Source organism: Ptychodera flava, chromosome 16 (genome assembly GCF_041260155.1).
Source record: "Ptychodera flava strain L36383 chromosome 16, AS_Pfla_20210202, whole genome shotgun sequence".
NCBI lineage: Eukaryota > Metazoa > Hemichordata > Enteropneusta > Ptychoderidae > Ptychodera > Ptychodera flava.
In genome coordinates this window covers 9,452,005-9,473,860 of record NC_091943.1, presented here as the reverse complement: position 1 = coordinate 9,473,860, position 21,856 = coordinate 9,452,005, and the positions used below count along the sequence as shown (strand labels likewise).

The window sequence follows — 21,856 nt, the reverse complement described above, 5'->3', positions numbered from 1 at the left end:
TACCTTTAACTTGAGACTGTTCTTTGCTCATCACCAGCAAGACATTTCTACACACTGTTTTTCATTTTCGCCAATAATGATATGCGCTTTTTATATACAGCCTACAGTTGGTTCCCTGTGGTTTGATGGAACTGGAATAGAAAATTACACCGCATTGAACCCTCAGGTGGATCCGAATGGCGACCCGAATGGTATCTTCTGCGTCGAGCTTGTAATAGGCCTAAATACACTTCATTTGTTGACTGATGGCGAGTGTGCGTACAAGAGACGATAAATCTGCGAGATAGAATCGTTTTACTGATAACTGCTTTCACAAAAATAGTTGTTGCAAACCTCGAAAAACTTTTCGTCGGACGTAAAAATCACCTGACGATGCTTTGGACGTGGATTAAAACGAAAGAAATTATCATTTTGCCAAAGGACAGCAATAAGCGATCCTTTGACTTTGTAAAACAAGCTCACACCGTTTTTTCTCTGTGTTTGGCATGCAAGAATTTCCATCGGACAGTGGATGTCATTGGAATTGAAAGTAGATAATTCTCTGTTTCTATCCCAAATCAGAATGTTCACTATATACATAGATTGGGCACGCTCGCATGCTAAATATGAGTAAATTTGTGTATGTTAAGCAGCTTCTTCGTTTTAATTTGTATGATGGACAAGTTAAAATATAAGTAGTCTGAGGAGAACTAAAGTCACTGTTAAGTTTTGTCAATTCTTGACCTTGAACCTGGCTTGAAACAGGTCCACCCATCAAAAAACGCTACCCGTCTAACTATACGTCTTACAAGGTCACAATCAATGCAGACAATTTCAACTCGTCGACAAAACCGATCGTCTGTCGCGCATCTTTCGTAAATGAAAGGTTTACGGGAAATGCGGACATCCATGTTTTGTCTCTTTCGATGAATATCGTAGGGAATGAAATGGAATGTTTTCTCTCGTGCATGATCTACCTTGTAAACTCTGGCTTTAGCGTTTCTTTCAATCTATGACAAAAGATTTCACGAACGATTGAATTTGATCACTATGTACATACTTATTTCTATGATTTTCGTTCGTAATCGGCCATTTTTCCTCACTGATTTGCAATAAATGTTGTATAGATGGTATTTGGTAAGGTTAAACAGACGGCACAACTCACAATAAACAGTACGCTCGATCCTCTCCATACTGTCCTCAAAAACACGGCCCTGCCCTACACGTTATTGTGTTCGCTTCATTTTACCTGCCATGACCTTTGCCAAGATTTGCAACACAAAGAGCTTCAAGACCTGAGATCCGACCCTTTGTTGCCACATGTCAATAAAGGCTTTTAGTTTACCTGGCACTACTCATAAACGTGAAGAAAGTGCTTGAAGTGCGGGTTGTTCCATTACATTCCTAGGAGGTGAGAGATGACCGTATAACCGTACAGTTTTTAACACGAAGGAATAATTTCTACATTATTTATACTTACGGCGACCAAGCATCAGAATAAACTATTCAGCAGCATTTTTTTTAGTTTTTGCAACGGTGTATGAAATTGACGTGATTTTACAAGATCTTTTGAATCTAACGGTACCCCTATGTATAATGCTATAATCCAAGGTTCGGTTTCATCAAATGCGTATCACGTACTGGACTGAACTGTCCCGAACGTTCGGGTGCTTGTTTAGGGCGCGGTTGTGGATGCCAGTTGCTACTGAGACAGTCGTCTGGAATATATCTCATCTACCCCGATCCAGACAAGTTTGTTCCTAATCCAAGGCCAAAAGGAGTAAGTCGAGATTTTATTACTACTTTCTTCAGCGTATGTTAATGCTCCAGGCATTGCTGTCTACATGTAAGAGCTTTCACTTATTCCAGTGTTTAATACTGCGTTAGAAGTCTATAGCCTAAACTTATAGCTCAACAGGTTGGCTATACAATACTAAGGCCGTCTCTACGCATTGATATATAGGTGGGGCTAACCTGATGTGTGCATATAATTCTAGGTGGGGTCCGGTCGAGGTCCTACAGGTAGCCTTTGAATGGCCTTATTAACAGTGTTTGAATTTCTTCAAAATATTCCTTACAATTTGTTAGGAACACACATAAAGTTTTCAGGCTTAGAATCCATCGCCACTCTGTCATTTATAGATACATGACGCCTGTGGCAATGAACTCTCCACGCCGGCGCTATGTAATTATAATCGAATCGCAATGTTTTCAGATCCAAGACACTTTCTCACGGTTCAAACTACTGTTAAAATTTTACTATTGTTTCCTAGTGTATTTTAGTCAAGACATTCACTCAACCGAGGCGATCTTCTAACGTACAGTGTCGTCATGTACGTAGGACCAGTGGACTCAAATGTGTTGTATCGTAATTGCATTGAAAATCTGACACCAATAACCGAAAAGTTGCCGAGCAGTCAGTTCCAGTATGACATTGAAGAAAAACTTTCGCTAAATTGGACCCTGTCCATCGTGATATCAGCTTGTGTAATTTGCCTGCATGACCCCTGTTCATATACGGTCCGATAAACACCCTGGTACAGTAATGAAGCCCCATCTGCTGGCACTATGTGTTCTATGGTATTATTGTTCATTGTAAGTCCGTCTACGCTGATACATACCTAGTACCTACATGTACGTGAAGGCATGTCTTTGGCCATCACGCACCAGCATCAGTAAATCTTTTTTAGTGCAGACAGGTTTACTAACACGGCGAACGTAGAACCCATATTATGACACAGTCATAAAGTATGAACAACACAGTGTATTTAAAGTGCATCAAAGTGATTGGACTCTGGTAAGCGTCACGCATGTTGATCAACAAATTACACGGTCGTACATGCTCTATGGTCTGTAACAACCAAAGTCTGTATTGTCTAGGTCGTGCATACACTATGGCTATCACCGTTGCTGTTGTATTCTTTGGGAAGTGAGGACTCTCATTTTCTTCGACCAGAACCTTTCAAGTACTGTGTTTGCTCTATGATCCTCACTGATATATGAACCTGTCCGACTACCCAAGGCTGTGTAACATGAGTGACAGTAAAGCTTACGGGATCTCATTCCGAAATGACAAAATTCAACAAAAACTTGACAAACCAAAGATTTCTTAGGCGGCGTTGCAGCTTAGGGTAGCATGGACCTAGGAAATGTCTTCAACTTTGCTCATTCTTCGCTCAAGGAAGCTTCGAACTAATTACAACGATTAATTACTGTCCTAATACTGTCCGATTCTGTTGGTTAGCGAGTCGAAGAGAATGCCTCAAAGTTACCGATATATGAAATCCAATATGGCTGCATTTCTACGTGTGTTAAATCTAAGATAAAACAAACTAAGATTTCATTTCCAAAAGAAAATTAAGACTCTGAAAACTAAATTTTCTGAAAAACTTTCAAAATTAATACACACAAGCTGTGTAGCAGCTAAGAATCGAAAGGTGCTGAATGTGTAGGTATTGAGGCGTATTCTGTCATAATCTGGCAGCAGATACTCCCTGAAGTCAATATTAAGTGATTACAGTTACAGCTCTCCGCTTTTTATCTGTCTGTAAACCAAAGGCAACCCATTGCGAAAATGGACTAGTCATAGTAAATATCGTGATACCACGTTACGCAAAGACGCTCGCATTCTGACCCCGACTACTTAGCGCCAACCCCAATCCCATACTCTACAAATACGAATATTTGTTCTAAAGGGTGGACCATTTGATATCCTGGGGGTCTGGAAGATTGATGAGCTAGCATTATATTTTTCACCTGATCCATTGTACATTTTTTCCACTTTCCCCCTACCTTTTTATTGTGCCAAGCCTTCTCTGGCTGATTTTTGTTTCATTGACATTTGCTGGGAATTTCTTTTCGAAAATCTTCCAGACCCCCCTCGGAAATCAAATGGTCCACCCCTAATGACTCCCAGTTCGTTATTTTCACTTTCGTCAGCTACCAGGAGTAAGCACTTAGCGATGTTACATAACAGACGACAAATACCCGTAAGTGGCTGCCATGTGTACAATCTTACGGTAGAGTTCCTAAATATTGTTTGCACTTGATGTGTATGCTTTCAGCTAAAACATAATAATGATCATTGCCAAAGTGGTCACCGTTAGCTTAGAGGAAGTCGTATTTGCCAATCACTTGTCTTGAAGACAAGTATCATGTTTAAATACAGACATTGTGAATTTTTGGGAAAACCGGCGTACTCGACAGAAAGAGGCATATAGACTGTTAGACAGACGGACACAGATACAGAGATGAGTATGCGTGAAGCACAGATAAACAGAGAAAACGAACATGAACGTATGGAAACTCCGAGTGGAATTATAATGTAAAACCTTCCGGCACAAATGTTCTTTCTTCATTTCGTATACTTGAGGCGTGTTAGATACTCTCATCATGGATTTCAATAAAGTTACATTAATTTTGTAAGTGGTCATCTTATGCATCCGTTTTAATAGAGACATTGACCTTGTACATGCCCTATGTGTTGACGTAGCATTAGTTTGCACGTTGTTTCATTTTAAACAGAAAACAAAAACTGTGAACAAATGTTTTGTAAAGTGAAGAAAATGTTCCAATTCTTTGACGTTAGAATTGTTTCTCGTCGAGTATCGCAACTTGGAAACAACAAGGAGCAGTTAGTAATGCAAAGGGCGTGACAGAGTATGGGAGTTCCCCTGTAATTGTGTTTAGTACCTTCTCCTTAACACTCCTATGATGTCGTTAACATGATCAAGCGAGTTTTATTTTGTCTTTTCTAAACACCTCTTTTGTAACAAGTTTCCTTAGCCCGACCATTAACACAAAAGGATATAGGAGTTATTGTAGTTGCACAAATATGCTTGGATTATTTCTCGATTTCAGGCTATGACCTTTCACCTTATTTTCCTACACCAAGGGTCAAGTACTCTTGCAAACTTACCCGATATAAAAGATCGGACTGAATTCAAATCCAGTAGACAATGAGACAGCCCTCAAACTAAACCAACGACCATTGACTTGCCATAAGGAAATCACGCGCCCTAAATATAGCGAAAAGTTTCAAATCTTCCATAAGCTATTTTACGACGATAGTTCGACACTGTTCACAAGTTGATATTAAAAAACGGTCTAGTGAAAGAACGGAAAAAAGACGAGAAGCTCAGGCCATAGTTTGTGATATTTTCAACTAAAAAATCGTCGACATTGTATATTTCGTAACATGAAAGCCGTTTTCTGAAAAATAAAATGAATGTTTATATTCCAAGTTTCGGTGTGAAAGGGTAATTTTGCTGTTTTCTTCGGGCATTAAAGGTCAAACCGTACAGGAAAAGAACACATACAGCGTGACGAAAAGAATCCAACCTAATTTCCCTTTGTTTATAGCAAAAATGCATGAACGTGAATGATGATAAAAGTTGACCAAAACAGAATGTTACATGAGGATGTAATAGTCTGCATAAATGGGCTTTCTAGCAGTTATTTCGTCACCCATCTCGCCGTATACATTCAGACGGTAAGCAAAAAACCGATTCTAAATAGCAGCGTGACACTGAAAAGGTCATTCTACTGTGAGACGGATAAATTGTGAAGAAAGACGGTACCAAGAGTTAATGCAGCGTAAACAGTAAAATGGAAGACCACAGTCTATAATTCTGGTGCCTGTTTTCCAGTTTTAACTAATCTACGCTGATATTACATTATGTTCAAGTATCCAACCAATAACAGATCTGACGTTAAGCTAAAGGGCGTTTTCAGGTGCGACTGAAATTTCAAACGAAGTGATTCAAAACCATGACCTCTTTCAGCATCATATAGAAGACACGCCTGTCGTGGTACAATAGCGTTAGGTTCCCCGATTCAGAGTCGATAATGACAACTTGCCCTCTCTTTTAACATACCGGTTGAATGCTTTCACGGGTGCTGCAGTATTGACTACAACAAATAGGTACGGATTATTTGACTGCAAAGATTTGGTGAGTCCATCGAATATGTAGAGTCGACGCCCTATTGGTACATTTAACCTCAGTTGACCACACCAGACAACGACCACAATCTGAGAGAAAAATGTACATCAATTCAAAACATCATCTTATTCCTCTTTGAAAGGTCAAGTGAAAATTTACCCTGACTCTTCATCGGTCAAAAAAACAGCCTAATGTGTAACGTGTGTAACGTATGGTGCATTCTGACCCAAGGTTCACTGAGAGGGTCACCATATTTCACGCCCCCCCCCACCCCCTCAGCGTGCTTAGTTGAAATCGCCAGAAAAAAAATTCAAGGTGCAGCCAAGTATGACTCTGTAAATACCAAACAATAATCCGAGATAGTCGTTGTCTTTCAGTGCCGTGTGATACCGTTGTCATTTATATGTGTTCGAATTCAAACCGATCGGTCTACCTCAAAGAGTTTGGTCTTATATGATGGCAACCAATAGAGCCCTGCCTATTTCACCTTGCCTTCTTGATGGTGTCAAAGGACCGTTGAAACATTTTCACCCTGATAAGGTCGCCTACTTGCCTTAGATACGCTCAGAAATCTAAAGAGAGGGCCAATTCGAAGGATTATAGTTGTACAAGGAATAATAAAACCCGAGATAATAATGTAGCTATTCAACGGATGGAGGTCACGGCGATAAACGTCATGCATTGACAACTCTTTGATTTGACACTGGTGTTCGGACTGTAAAAAACGGCTAATGAAAGCCAAGCTTTTTGTTCTTTCTCAATTTCCAAAAGTCACATATGAATTTCGTGCGTTTTCAATAAGCTGTAAGTTTTACCGTCGGGTTTTCTTTAAACATGGTTTAATCAAAGAAGAAATATAATTCTAGAGTCTATTATTGAATGACATCATTTATGCGAATCCTCCCGAATTGAGGGATGTAAGTAAACTATCAATAATCAAAATTGGGAATAATAGGACGAGAAAGTGAGAGAGACTAGACGTCACTAAATGACCACGTACGCACTTCCATACGTATTCACGTAGTATTTTCACTTCTTGCATGCCGGGTAGCAAGTTTACCGGGCCCTGTGAACCTTGTAAACAAACAAACAAACAAACAAACAAACAAACAAACAAACAAACAAAATCCATAAACATATTAATAAATAAGATTTACATGTGTTGGGGTTGCTTGCTGTGCCTTTCACAATACAGTCACATGTCTCGTCACTACCTAACAATGCAGGGCCAGCCTGGTTAAAAAGCAAGTTATGTCGATGACAGTTAGTACAAAGGTACACTTGCGTCAGGAAATCGGCATTGAATGAAAAGTACACCGATTTATGTTTGCTTAGTAAATATACTTTAGGGTTCACCTGCGCCAGACGGGGTTGGAAGTTTAAGCATAGAACCTAGCTCAAAGGTACGGTTTGAACCACATGGTGTGTGGAAAGACTGTGGGTTTAATTAACGTACACCACAGCCCGACGTGAATTCTGTCAACTGGTAGGCAACTGAAGTCGCTCACACTACGATCAATGTAAGTAACATCGTTCACGTCACAGACCAATCAAGGTGAATTACGTTTTTGACTGTAACTCAGCATTCAACTGTTTTTATTTTTCCTTCTTTTAACAGATTTTAAAACAAAGCCACCGGTTTTGGTCCTTCTCTGGAGTGGGTTGGGCAACACCATAAACTGCCAAGATGGACAACGGTGCCGTTCGTTCAAATAGGTATGTGTTCCTTGGGTTTTTGTCACAGTCATCACTACCGTGCAGTTCCACTTTCAGTCAAAGTCTGTTAAATCAACCTACACCCTTTGACTATTTCCTTCAAAGAAATTGGGAAATGCATAAAAATCCATGCAGAAGGCAAATCCTTACAGTTTGTAGACAAACAAAATGTTTTGCGAATCTTTTAAAGTTCAGCCATAACTTTTCAAATTGCTCCGGAGGCACATAATGTTCAAGCACACATTGTTTATACAAGTAAAAAGTATACAGTCCACTTACAATAAGCATGTGTCAAACAAAGCTACATTCCTTTTTCGGAAAGCTTTTGTAATGAACGCCATTCAACTTTGGGTCAAAGCTGTCTGTGTGTCTGAGCTCAGCATATTTTTTTTTCGGTTTGTTTGTTCGGAAATGTAACTATCCACGTCTTCATCATTGCTTAACACATTTGGCCATGAAACTTCCAGTTGTCACTCTTGCGTGAATAAGCATCCTTAATATTTTGGAGACTTGAACCGCATGTAAATGATTATGTTCTCTGTAAATACAAACATTCTCATCAGGGCTTCATACATTTACTTAAGTGCGTGTAACCGATTTGTACAAAGGGGATATATTTTCTGTTTGTGTGACCAAAATGTAAACGAGTACCAACTTTCTCCAATTCGTATTTCCGAACCATCGATCAATGCATGTGTTCCCAAATTAGCGTAATACCTACTACTTAAAAAAAACAATGGAAATTGTTTTTTGCATGATAAAATAGAGTATACCCGATATTTATTTACATGATGTATTTACCTATCCCTCCTTCCCCTTATCTGCCCTTCCTCCCTCCCTCCCCATACAGAGAGAGAGAGAGAGAGAGAGAGAGAGAGAGAGAGAGAGAGAGAGAGAGAGAGAGAGAGAGTTTTACAGTTGTAAATTTCACCTTGAAGTTATTAATGAGATTGCCGACAATCGATAACCAATAGTCTTCAACGTTCATAAAACGCATCGCATAGCCATCATGGAAAGAAAACTTATCAAATAAATAAATAAGAAGTCAGTCGGGAACACGTAGTACATTCAATGGGAACTCTTGACAAAGGACAGACTCCACCAATATCCTAACTCCACTCCCACGTAACAACAATCACAACAAAACATTTAATTTAGCTAACAGTGCCTAGTATATGCCCCATTAATTGTGTGTTGTGATCATGTCACTTTCGGCCGACATGATTGGTCATTCATAACAGGGCTGAACTGAAGGATTGATTAAACACAAATAACGATAAAGCACGGTCCTTGACGATAACATCACACGGGGCGCAGATCTTGAATTTAGACAAATGACTGTCTCCGGTTTAAAAATGTCAAAAGACTTTCGATAGAAAACACTGCCAACTATTATTTCCTATCACTTGTACGATAACAGTGTACATGAAACAATACATTTTAGAAATAAAACAGCAAATTTAATATTTCATTATCCTTGTCGTAGCAACCTGAGAACTGGGCGTTCCTACTTTTACGCATTTTTCGCCAATTGTATTGGACCATTATTTGACTCGCGCAATGGGTTCGCGAAGAATAAAACACACATGAACAAAACAAGGGGCCATGAACTTTGTCCTCGAGGGTAAGAAATACGTCCGAAAAATGCCGTCACTATATGATTCAAAGAATGGGCAGACGCCCATCACACAATTTGAACAAAACGACAGTGTGTTTGGTAAAATAGATGTTTACATCGCTGGGTCGATTATTGCCGTCTTGCGCAATCAAAGAGCAAATAGTTCGCCCCGTAATATGATTACATACTGAAGCCAAATAAAAAGGTAAACAATAACAATTTCAAGCAATCGACGAAATCGGTGACCAGACAAGTGATATTTTAATTTTAACATGATCATTATCACAAATGATATAACGCTAAACCGATGTTTGTGTGTGTGTTTGCCCCATCATCTGAGAAAATGTTTCATTCTAGATTATGGAGATTATTGAAAAAAAATGAATTTACTTTATCCGTGACGAACTATTAACGCTCATTCTTGTTGTTTAAGGAAGCTCGCATCCACGAACTTTGAGTAAAACCTTGAATCATCATCGTGAAAAAGTGAACCAAATCAGCAAGGTCTAAAACAGATAGCTTGCAAAATGTGCAAAACGTCATAAAAAGCCTAAACGAAAACTGTTTACTCGACCGACTTCGATTCAAGTTCTGCCAGGTGGTGTCACTCATATGCCCCGACATATGGAAAAGAAATTACAGAGATATGACACACTGGAGGATGGTTAAAGCTTCCTCAATTTTGACCAAACGGTGAAATATGGTAAAGAGTCTTTGTACTGTATCGTATTAAAGTTCATTTTTGATTTCATCCAATTTTCAGCACTCAGCAATCTTGCCTACCGATCCTAGATCGAGAATGGTTCTACATATGGATGCTCATTCCATCGGTAGGTCGTTACTGTAATTGTTCGTAATTACTAAGGGCTTGTTGGAAACTTTTTGTGAATTCAAGTATAATGCACTGATTAACACTGACATTCAGGATTTGAACTTTTGAGAGAAAGTATGTGAAACAGGTTGACCCGAATAAAGTACACGGCTTGACCTACTGCCCCGATCCTCGTTCGCAGCCCCCATTCTTTTGTGAAGCACGATCCTTACAAATGTACTGACACGATATATTATCGTCTGCTTGTTACAGGTTGTTGCCATCTTTATCGTCATGTTACTTCAGAGACGGAATTCAAAGGCTCTTGATTGTTGTTACGGTCGACCGTCACTTGCATAGTAAGTGTACATACCATGGAAAGATATTGAAATGGGGTGGATAATCAACTCTGAAGCAATGAACTTAATACATCATTTTGTGAAGTTCTATAGTGTTCCTTGTTACAGGCAGTATACACCTAGACTGCCGTGTGAGCACAGACCTAATTGAAAACAGTGCCACTGCTTAATTTACTACTCTTGAAACGCCATTTTATGACCAGAAAGCTCTTGATACAGGGCCAAACCTTGAAGTTCCCTTTCAGTAAGCTACCGTAAACAGGTAAATGACCATGAAATTTAGGTGATATAGCTATCCTGACCCTGGGAGAGAGGATGTGTCCAGACTGCCACTCGGTCCACTGATTCTATGGTTTCCCACGCACCAGATATGAATGACCCTCTCCTGCGATGTTCTCTTACTACATTACTTTTTCTGATGACAAAATTAATAAAACAAATTTGTACAGAACTGAATATTAGTTGTTCCAACCATTAAAATCCATCGTTGTGACCCCTTGACCGAGAAACACTTCAAAAAGCATTTAAGATAGATTTGTTAACAATTTTTACCACCTGATGAAGAATTTAAAAGTTTTCACGGTACGACTTAGCTGAAAACGACAACACAGACACGAGAAAAGCATCTTAAAATTGTTCTGTATTACTTTCTCGACAGTGTGGGTAATTTATTGGACGGTAGGACACATCGTATAGCCTACGCGGCATCGTTCGGTTTGGTGGCGTCGGCTCTTCTCAATTTATTCTACGGTTTCTTCCATTCCCGACAGAAGTGTGGGTCAAAAACGACCTGTGGATACCAGGTAAGAAAAGCTTGATGGACATTTGTCGTTTGTCTGTTTGTCCCATCGTGAACACTTTTGTGTTTTGAGTCGCAAAAACCAGTTTTGATAAGGGATGGACCATTAGATCGTTGGAGGGGTGGTCAGACTGTCGACATGTAAATTTTCTTTCGCGTTCAAAACTTCAGCATTTCTTTCGGATTTTGCATGCCATGGAAGCCTCCTTTTCCTGACTTCATGTTTGCTTTATGTCTACTTTCATCTGATTATTTTTAACTTCGGCATAGCTACAAAGTCTTCCCGCAGCGAATTTAGTTTTCATTTAAACTACCGTCTCATTAGATATCATGGTCGATCCCTCAATTTTTAATGTCGACTACTTTTTTGTTCTATATTTTAGTTTTGCAAAAAATTCTTGTTTTCTACTATTTACACGTATGCAGTTGTGACCTAGTATTTTATCAGACAAAAAGTTCAAGAATATTTTACCGTATCCGATTCGATCGCCATAAAACCCTTTCCGTTCAACTTTATTTCAGCGTTATGGGGAATTCTTGCCGTCATAGTCTACGCTGTAGATTTCTTTCCGTTGTTTGCCTGTATAACGTTGGCGGCGTCCGGCATAGGATTTGGATATTTCATGGGATGTTTCTTCGCCTGGGCCTGGCTGGCCTCTCTCTTGGACGAGTTCTTTGAGTGCGAAACCTACAAAAATATCGTAAGTGTATCATTCTGTTGCTGATATTAGTATAAAGGGGAAATAATTTTATTCTGGCGATGGAGGACGTACAGTTCTTTTTCTTAGTAATTTCGATGTCACAATTTGAAATGCTTCAATTATAAGAACTGGATACTTTCATTGTGTTTGCACGCAGGTACTTGGTTATGAAAGTGTTAAATTGCTGTAGTTGTAAAATAAAATCGAACCAAATCAGATACTTCACGTGTTTGCCGTCTACAAACAAATCGAAGATTAAGAAACTCGTTTTGACCTGACTGTTGAACAGACCAAGAGTCGGCGATGATCCAAGATTTGCATACATTTAGCTTAAAATAGAATGGCTATTCTGACTGTAAAATAGAATGGATATTCTGACTGTGAACAAAAACTATCTTTCGTGTGATCACACAACTCATGCCACTCTACCACTGTAACATCAACTCTCGGCCTCCGTATGTACATCGTGCAAGTTCAAAGGTCGACATGACTGATTTGAGGAGGTCCATTGTAACCATAGAGACCATTGCATTCACAGAGGCGACTGCATGTATCGTTAAACAAAATAGCTAGATGCCATTTCGGTTTCATACAATGGCCCACAGTCTGTTTTGTCGGGTACGTTAGCTGTTTCTCAAGGCGACCTGACACTACATTCCTGTTACAGATTCATGCGTTAGGTTCGCCACGAGTTAGCCTTTTGACCTGAAAAGAACAGACTGCATTTCTTCGTTCCGTAATATTGTAGTAAGATGTAAATCTATGTTGTGCAATGAAGTGACATATTCACTCTACATGTGAAAACTATAAGCGTGGAGTAAAGTTGGTTGAGTCTGTATATTTCTGGTAATTTGGAATAAGGTCATCGTGACTCGTTATATGACATTGTGGCATTCACAGCGACTGAAAAAGCTCGGCGCCATGTTGATGTCTGGTCATTGACAGATGTAGACTTAAATTCATGTTTCTGTGTGTCAATATCACTATTTTCAAAAGAATTGGGGCTACTTCATGTGGTCACTGGAACCAAAATGTTACTTTTCTGTGCGATACTCAGGTGTTAACAATTAAATCTGTAATCACCGGTTGGAATTATGATATCAACATTCATGGTTTGTTTCAGGTAAATCATGGCAATTTCCTTCTCCTCACTTTCTTTTGCAAATCCGAATGCAAGTTTCTTAAGTCTACACAGTTTTGTTGTGTACTCTATTGGCATAATCCCTTTGCCAATGCCCTGCACTGCCGATAGTTTTGACATGCAAGCGGGTTTTTTTTCTTTCCCAGGAACCCACTGAGTTTTTGATCATCTTTGACATGCCATCTTTGATCTGTGCAGCGTTCCTCTCCATGTGGTTCCCCATTGGCCTTATCATGTCAATGTGTGACTGTCGCGGTAAAAGAGGTCAGGTAAGAGAGACTCTACTGGTAAAGCAGATATTTGAGGGCGTATGCCAGCACAACTGGTCCGATAATCTTGCGATCTACTTTGATCTCGAAATGTTGGGGTCCAGACGTGGTAGCGGGTCATTCGTAGGCTTTGTATGTAATGTTTGACTGTGAAGACTACGTCACATTGACTATCAGGATTGCTAGTCTATAATTTGCATGCTAAGTCACGTGTAGGACCAGGCCATTTAACATATACTACTGTAACAACGTCCCGTCCAAGAAGGTTTCTTTTGACTTTCATGATTGCTGAAACTGCCATCCTTAACCTGTAAACAGCAACGAAGGCAAAAGTAAAGAATAAAATTCACCCCTGAAACTTCGTCATGGCCGGTAAACCAAAAGTAAGTAAAGTCCAGTCTGCGTTGCTTCAGCAATTTCGAGATAGACAGAGAAAGAGAGTCATCATTAACGAGATATTTCCGTAACTCAAAGCTCAATTTCTTTATGCAGCTGCCGCCATGGTATGACAGATTGACGACGCAAACACTCTTCGGGAAAAAGAAACGATTGTGAGTATTACAAATTTAAGACAGTGCTATCACGATCTCTAAAACAAAATGTTCAATGACATTGAGACCGTTTCCTAATAGCTTCACGAGTCACCGATCCCGATATTAGTAAATATATAATCCACGTTATCACAATTTCTCAGTGTCTTGACAGAAAATATGCAAACATGAGTAAACCAACGACATTTCTGTTTTGATACTATTTTAGTGATGGAATGGGTGTTGCCGAAGCCTGCAAAAGTGTATGCTACGTCGGTATACCTGGTGAGTAGAATTGTGTATTCACATTGCTTTCAAAATACATGACCGTCATGGCTGATATAAATCTGATATCCAAACTGGAGAGGTCATTTCTAGAAATCGTTGACAACTAAATCCATGCCAGTAAACGACGACTTACAGATATATTTCTGGAAGATAGAATCCTTAGAACCTTGCAAATGGCTGGTACGATTTGAAAGTATTACACGAAATCTTCTCGCTTAGAGTAGCTTGAGATGTGTATGTAAACCAAATTACCCTTTTCACGCATTTTTATAAGCATCACGGTTACCTTAAACGTGTTAGTAAACAGCTCAAAAGAATTAGTTTCGGTATAACCAGACTTTACCATGTATTGCAATGTAAACAGAAAGAAAGATTTTCACCGAAATTCTTGAGCATCTTCCAATATTGTGGCAGTATTCAATTGTGCAACGTTGGCAATATTCTCTAATGTATTCATTTGTTTGTTTGTTTCCAAAGGGTTCCGTTACTCCACTGTGATGATCGCTACCGTCTTCGTGGCGTTCTGCATACTATACAAGGTAGGAAATCGTTCACAAAGGGCAACAGATAATCAAACAGTGGTATTATATCTCAGATCACTATTGCCTTCCTTTTAGTGTTTTTGACGCATCTGCCGATTTGTCGATAATTTATTTTGATGAAGATTTATTTCAAAGAATATATGGGACAATCCTAATATTGCATGGTTCGGCGGTCCAACTTCTTGAGTAAAGAGGTGTATACTTCAAAGAGCAAACTGATTTCAGTCAAAACATATGACGTCACTATTATCATTGTCAATGTTATATATTTTTACTATTTCATCTCTGTAGATCTATTGCGTGTGTATGGTGTACTTGATTCCAGTCTTCAATTCCATATATATCCCAACGCCCGCTGAGGTCAATAGCACTCTGTATTTCTTGGGATTGGAAGACTTCTACCCAAAGGACAACACTACTCTTGTGGCCGATAGGATCAAAGTCTATTTTGAAGTGATGGAAGGTAAATAGATTTACATGTGTTCGAGAAGTTTAGTGCACTTTTACGTCACCGATAGGTGATTATTGCTTGTCCTTGCACGAAATCGCCCGTCAGTGATGCTCTGTTTGATGTTATGTGCAATATTTTAAGTTCTTTCCTAGTTTCGAGGAAGACTGTAGATTGCAGTATAGGTGCCATTAGTTCTCAAGTACGTCGGGTTATTCAATCACTTACAAGACTACTTACAAGATTTCTCGTTCGCTTTCCTTTCAACATACAGCCTGTCTGATTGTGGCCTTGACTGTGGCATTTTGCATATGCACGTTCACTCTTGGCTTCATCCTATCCAACTACAGGTAAGTTCAAGGGTCAATAATTTGACATGACATTGACCTCTAACAAATGACTGCAGAACACAAACTGTAAGATTTGACTCATACAAATGTGGATGGTTTGACATTTGCCACGGAGTGTCAGACTTCACCATGTACGAAAAGTGTAATGTTCCTGTCTCGAAATATAAGTGTAAAAGTTTTGACATTACAAACGTAGTAAAATTAATGCCCTCCTCTAAAACGGCATCTTTAAATGAAATTTCTTTATCTGTACTTGTTCAATATGTACTTTTACAGTTTATAATCATGTTTATGTGTATTTTATTTACTAAGGTGATCATCGTAGAATTCAGTTGAAATCACTTATTTTCAGAGCACAAAAAAGGGACAATAAAGCGATATTTATTGATATTTGTTGGTAAAACTTCGTTTCAGGTCCAACATCCTGGCAATGTACAAGGGTATTCGTCTTGTTCTGCCTCCAAAGCTAGCTAGAAGGTCACCAGGGTCATACGCAGTAAGTTATTTTACTGAAAGCATTTGAATATTGCTTCTACGCTGCGTGACATACTAACGCTCATGTCTCGGATGAACAGCAGAGCCGTCCAGGTGACTTTGTTCAAATGCATAAGAGGTGTCTGTTTCTACAGCTAGATTAGCTACGTCCTCATTTAGTCTACATATGTACAATCAATCGTTTGTTACTTGTCATAAACGTATTTTGTGACATCCGTAAGTTCGGTGAATTTAGAGTTAGAAGCGATTGATAAGTTTTTATCAATTATTTCCAATTTTATTACTATTTTTTTGAAATTAACAGTAATAAGTTGATGGCTGAATGAATGAATGAATGAATGAATGAATGAATGATCAGTATTCCACTTTTTTCAATACAGGAAGCCAGTATGAAATATTTTGGATATCAGATAATCTTCATAGCTTTTGGTAAGTGTCTGCGTACGTTTCTGTCTCCAATGAATAAAATGCATATTTACATGTATAAAGTTTAACGAAGACGACGTATCCTAAATTTACGAGAAACAAATAGATCGGTAAAATGTGGCTATCAAAAGCACCAGTAAAGCATTGTATGAAAGCAAGTGAACAATTTTCCGGTATGATACAAAGCAATCATGAGTACTTGTTAAAAATATGAACAACAGCAAGTCGACAGATTTTCGAGCATGCCGCAAACGGTTGGACACGACGAAACACGAGGTATCCACTACAACTATACCCTCTGCTCTTTGAGCTCTATAGTCAACAAAGTCTTAACCTGCATTCCAATGTAAATTTTCCCGCTGTTCTCCTGCAGGATTCTTTGTTCAATCCCTGGTTTTGTTCGTGGTTGCTTTCCTCCTGGCATTTGTCATCTTCTTGCCCGTCATTTACGGCTATGGACTGGATGTCCTTCTAAAGCTGTGCTTCACCGCTGGGTAAGTTTTATATGAGAGAGAGAGACAGAGAGAGAGTGAGTGAGAGAGGAGAGAGGAGAGAGAGAGAGAGAGGAGAGAGAGAGAGAGAGAGAGAGAGAGAGAGAGAGAGAGAGAGAGCGAGAGACAGGGAGACAGAGGGAGGGAGGGGGGAGGGAGGGAGCAATTTCTAGGTACATGATGAAACTGTTTTGGCACAGCAAGTCGTAACACCTGGAATTCCACGTAACTGTCGTACTGTCCCACATTGGCGTGATAAATACCGCGGGCATCGCATAAACTCACTACTGCCAAATATCATTACAAAATGGTCGATTACAGGGAAGACTCAAACGTACATGTAAATGGTTAATATAGAAATGCCGAATGGAGAATTTCCTGTTCAATTTCTATCCTTCGAAAAAGGAAGAAATCTCACTCACACAATACTTTGTCGGATGGCCGACGAAATTGAGACCAAGTATAGGTCCGTTTGCCGGACAAGATATACTGCGCATCATGTTAAACACTGTGGTTTTGACATTGACAGGCCCTGGATCTTACTGGCCATTGTAGTTCTGGGAACACAGGCATGGACGGCCTACGAATTCTTTGTGTTACGGTATCAGAACAAACCAACAATAGCTCTAGACAATCGGTAAGTGACAACAGCATAATTCATCCTGGTTTCCCGCGAACATGAGGGGTTATACTGGCGTTCTTCTGTAGAGATAGCCATGATATTCGGTTTTTACTGTGTAACGATCTAATTTTTGTAAAGGGCGCGAAAACGTCTGCCAGAATATTTGAAAGTACCGACAACTTTGGTATCGTTACACGTTACTATATTCAGAAGAAGAGCTGATACTTTCAGAAAAAAACTAATCGAGAGAGAATATCTCCAATAATGAAATTGAGAAGTGAATTCTTTCATGATTTTGATGGCAAAGTTATATAATTACGTCCATTTCATGCACCACACTACTAAACGGGATATGTCTCCGTGTAAAACCGCTTAATGTAGAATGCGCCTCAAGGACAGATATTCAGACTCTAAAACTTTTACGATAATTTCTTGATGTACCGCTTGTTGAGCTCATTTTGAAACACATGAAATAATTAAAACTCAGCGTCTTATTCTAGTGAGAAGCGAAAAGCCCCATAGAGTTAACATTAAGATGACGACCATTTTAAATGTCAAAAGTCAGAAAGTGTTGGCTAATTTATTTCTCTAGTACCAAATTTGCACGGTGACCCCAAACATTTATTCCTGATTTCGAAAGGGAATGATTTCAAGTATCTTTACGGAATGTGCCTTTCAATGTCGAGATACGTAGTAGTATCTTAATGTTGAAAAATAATGATTTTTTTACAGGAGGGCTTTTTACAACTGCTGGTATTTCATGTTTTTCTTCGAATTCTTTTGGGCCTGGGTTGTGGCTGTCTTCCGAGTTATCCAGGGCATCTTCTTCGGATGTATTCTGATTGCTCGCTGTGACCTCAGTATGCTGAACTGGCGCTTTGAACACCAGGATGTCGGTATGTAACTCGACATCGTCGTTTTTTGTCGTTTTTTGGTCGAATAAAATAAACATAAACTGTGTTGGACGGATAGAAATATAAGGATATATATAATGTAATCGAGATGAAATTCATACAAAGAAGCAGATAGAAAGGTATAGACAGCGAGGGAGAGAGCAAATATACAGACAGACAGACAGACAGGTAGGGGAGGAGGTACAGGCACATGACGGACTGAGACAGGCAGTTTAAGGATTGTGCTAATGATTTTCTTCAAAATTTCCTCTGCAGCTTTGCAGTCCTACGTTGCTATGCTACAAGTTGAAGTGGCCCACTCTCACCCATTGCTGTTGAGTTTCTGCAAGATACTGCTGCGACCAACCACGGCCAGATGGAGAAACCGAATGCTGAAAGCAGACGTTGAGAGTGGTGAGTTTTGCGCATGTGTAACATGAAGTCCCTATACTTTGACTATATCATCGCCCGACCTTCTGCTTGGATGTGCTCTATAGTGTTTGTCAGTACCGTCGGTAATATGTGTCACTGTCTGGTGTCTTTAAAAAAGTATTTGATGAACACAATCAACTTGCATATTCAATGATTATTTTTAATAAACCAAGTTAATGCTCACGATATTGATCAAAGAGATGGCGAGTTTGTGAGCGTCGTTGAAGAAAGAAAACACTTAAAAAGTATCATATATTTAAATGTTAACTCGGTAGAAAGCATTTGTTTCTTCCTAAAAGTCGCTATGGCTGGTCAACTTTCCGAACTACAAATCGATACAATCAGAAATTGTAAAATTTTCTCCAAAAAGCTATAATTCTGCCCTTGTGAAGCATTTCCACATTGGATTCACGGATAGCATTTCTCCCATCTTTTCAATTTTTAGGAGATACTGACAGTCTGAAGAGGCAACTTATGCGAAAGAGAAAGCTGATCAGAAACCGTTGGTTCGTGGCCTACACTCTTTTCTGGAACCCAAATCTCAGACACCTGCGAAAGCAACGAATCAAGTACCGCAACGAACGCCGCAAGGGGGCGCCCAAAACCACGACAATGTCCACCCAGACCCCGCGCCACATTGCAATACAAACAAAACCGGAGGAGCTTTTGCTTAATCAATACTATCCTGGCCATTCCATGAAAACTGAAGAGATTGAACATGACTTCAATGACGCCAATGTCACCTACAACTAGACCACTATAGCCACAATCATGGACGATATCCAATCAACGACTTAGTTTTTGTGACGTCACAGTCACGGTAAATTATATGCAGTCAACCGTAAAATACACACATCGATCCTCAAAGGCATATTAAATATGATAAAAGTTACATGGCCTAAATAAAATCTGTTAATTTTTATAATCCTTTGTTTATTTCAGAGTTATTTTACTATTTAATATTAGTTTGATTTTATTGTATCATTCAATGTATTCAGCGACTGCGTAAATCGGCAGATATCACACAAACAAAAAACCGGGGACAAAATAACTTCTGGAATTGTGTTATCAAAATTATTAACAATTTCTATACACGGTTACACTCATTTGCACGGATCCATTTGGGTTTTGCCTGAACGTGTGTTTATTGAAAAGAGATTTTAAACGAACTGCTTCCTTCTTGTCGAAAGTCGGCACATTTTACTAACAATTGTTTTCTTTTATTACTAATTTACATATTGGAAGTCGAGTGATGGTAATCTTAGTTTCACGAATCCAAATATCATTCTTTTTTCTCAAAGAAGATAAACTACCTAATTGATATTTAATGAGTCACAAAACATTTTGGAAACAATGGGATTTTATTGTATCATATTATCAGTGTTAACTGTCATATACGATTTACTTATTTAACACAATTTTAACTTAACTTTCTAAAAAAAAATATCTCATGTATTTTACGTCCGCTAGGATTGCAGGCACTGTACATACAATGTAGTTTTGCCCTCACCTTAAATCGGGGCCCTCATCGAGCTCCCATAGACCCGTCGATGTAGGGAGAGAGCCCATAGAACGATCGATATCGGGGAAGGGGGAGGGGTGTCACATCATTTTGAAACGAAGTAATCAGCGCTTATGACCTTCTAAACGAGAGGTACTAAGTGAATCTACTGCAATTTCTGTTTCCTAACTTGACATATTGGTTCTTCTACTGCTTGGAAAGAGTAACCAAGATTTTCCTGATCTTTTGAGGAGCAATTTCCTCTCTCCCGCTGTAAGTATAGTGAAGACAAAATGATCGCTAATTGTCATCTTCTTGTCTTCTCACATATGATTATCTTCGCGCGACGAAAACTAACGTATGTAAATAGAAAGAAACAGAATTGGGGATAAAGACATAACGCATTGTTGATATTGAAGCGTTAAATCTCAAGAATAATCATTGATAATCTAAAGGTGTTTTTTTTTTACAATACGGTCCGTCTATTTTCAGAACAGTCCGTAACAGAATGAACTTTGTTTTAAAATTTGCTTGTTCACTGTTCAACATTTTGATATGACCTTTGCTACGCATTAGACTTTTCCATGCCAATGTATTGTAGTGTAAGCTAGAAAACAAACGAGAACCAAATAAAGTACACGTACAACAGAGTAATATCGTGTCGCAGTGGGTTTGTGCAAACTTTGTTTTAAAGCCCAATAAGCTGCATATTTTTGCAATTTCTTTTTCCGATAAGATAATTTGAAATAAAGTGCAATGTACGTAAAAATGCTTACTGAAGTGTGACCACAGGTTTTCAATATTGGCGGCGGACGCACAACTTCGATTTTCAAAAATAATTTTCAAGTTGCAACCCAACTATGGCCATTGCAAATATTCTTTTAAGGCCAGAGAAAAAATAATCTTGTTCATCGGAATTCTTGGACCAAGGTTCAGGAGCGGCGAGCGAATTTTCTTTTCTTTTCTTTTTAGGCCAAAGGTAACCGCAGTCCCTCGGACTGTTTTGCATGGATGCGGACAAGGCAAAATATTACTTTCCCCTTTTAGGTTAACCGGAAATATTCTCAGACAAGATACACTGATACTGGTTATTGAATTCAACGCCATATTTCTCAACAATAACATAGGGAATTACATGTACAGTCGGTGTTTGCACAACATATTCTGAGTATTTCAACATGCTCTCAGCATAAAACTGATATGCGCAGCAAATCACTGAAATCCAACAATCCAGTATTTTCCTTCATTATCCTCCTGCTAGAACCTAGCATCTGAGTTTTTTCAATTTACTTTAGCCCCATGCCTTGGCCTCTTTACCGCTGTCCCGACACATTTTACACAGTGGTCTAACAACACTGTATTATGATCTGAGTGGCGTTCTATATTCATCGTTCAGAAGGTTCTCTTGTCCTCCACATTAGAAAAAGCAAGCTTCAAATGATACTGTTGTTGCACTGTAGTAAGTTGTTTCCATTGGACTGGTACAGGCCACAGCTTTGCGTA

At 39.1% G+C, this 21,856-nt stretch overlaps 1 protein-coding gene across 2 annotated transcripts; it reads left to right on the top strand.

Moving 5' to 3' along the window:
- Positions 1-1,609: 1,609 nt before the first annotated feature.
- On the top strand, positions 1,610-21,007 carry LOC139152757 (receptor for retinol uptake STRA6-like). 2 transcript variants are annotated; one of them, XM_070726082.1, is made up of 19 exons: positions 1,610-1,759; positions 7,540-7,637; positions 10,019-10,085; positions 10,340-10,425; positions 11,084-11,228; positions 11,747-11,925; positions 13,213-13,335; positions 13,828-13,886; positions 14,095-14,150; positions 14,631-14,692; positions 14,987-15,158; positions 15,418-15,493; positions 15,908-15,989; positions 16,369-16,417; positions 16,788-16,908; positions 17,435-17,542; positions 18,260-18,423; positions 18,697-18,834; positions 19,298-21,007. In XM_070726082.1, exons 6-19 carry the CDS (start codon positions 11,848-11,850, stop codon positions 19,603-19,605), a joined length of 1,596 nt encoding a protein of 531 aa, XP_070582183.1. In that variant the 5' UTR covers positions 1,610-1,759; positions 7,540-7,637; positions 10,019-10,085; positions 10,340-10,425; positions 11,084-11,228; positions 11,747-11,847; the 3' UTR covers positions 19,606-21,007. The 2 variants fall into 2 exon arrangements, with proteins under 2 accessions (XP_070582183.1, XP_070582184.1); XM_070726083.1 differs by lacking the exon at positions 1,610-1,759 and adding an exon at positions 7,221-7,441.
- The last annotated feature ends 849 nt before the right edge of the window (positions 21,008-21,856 follow it).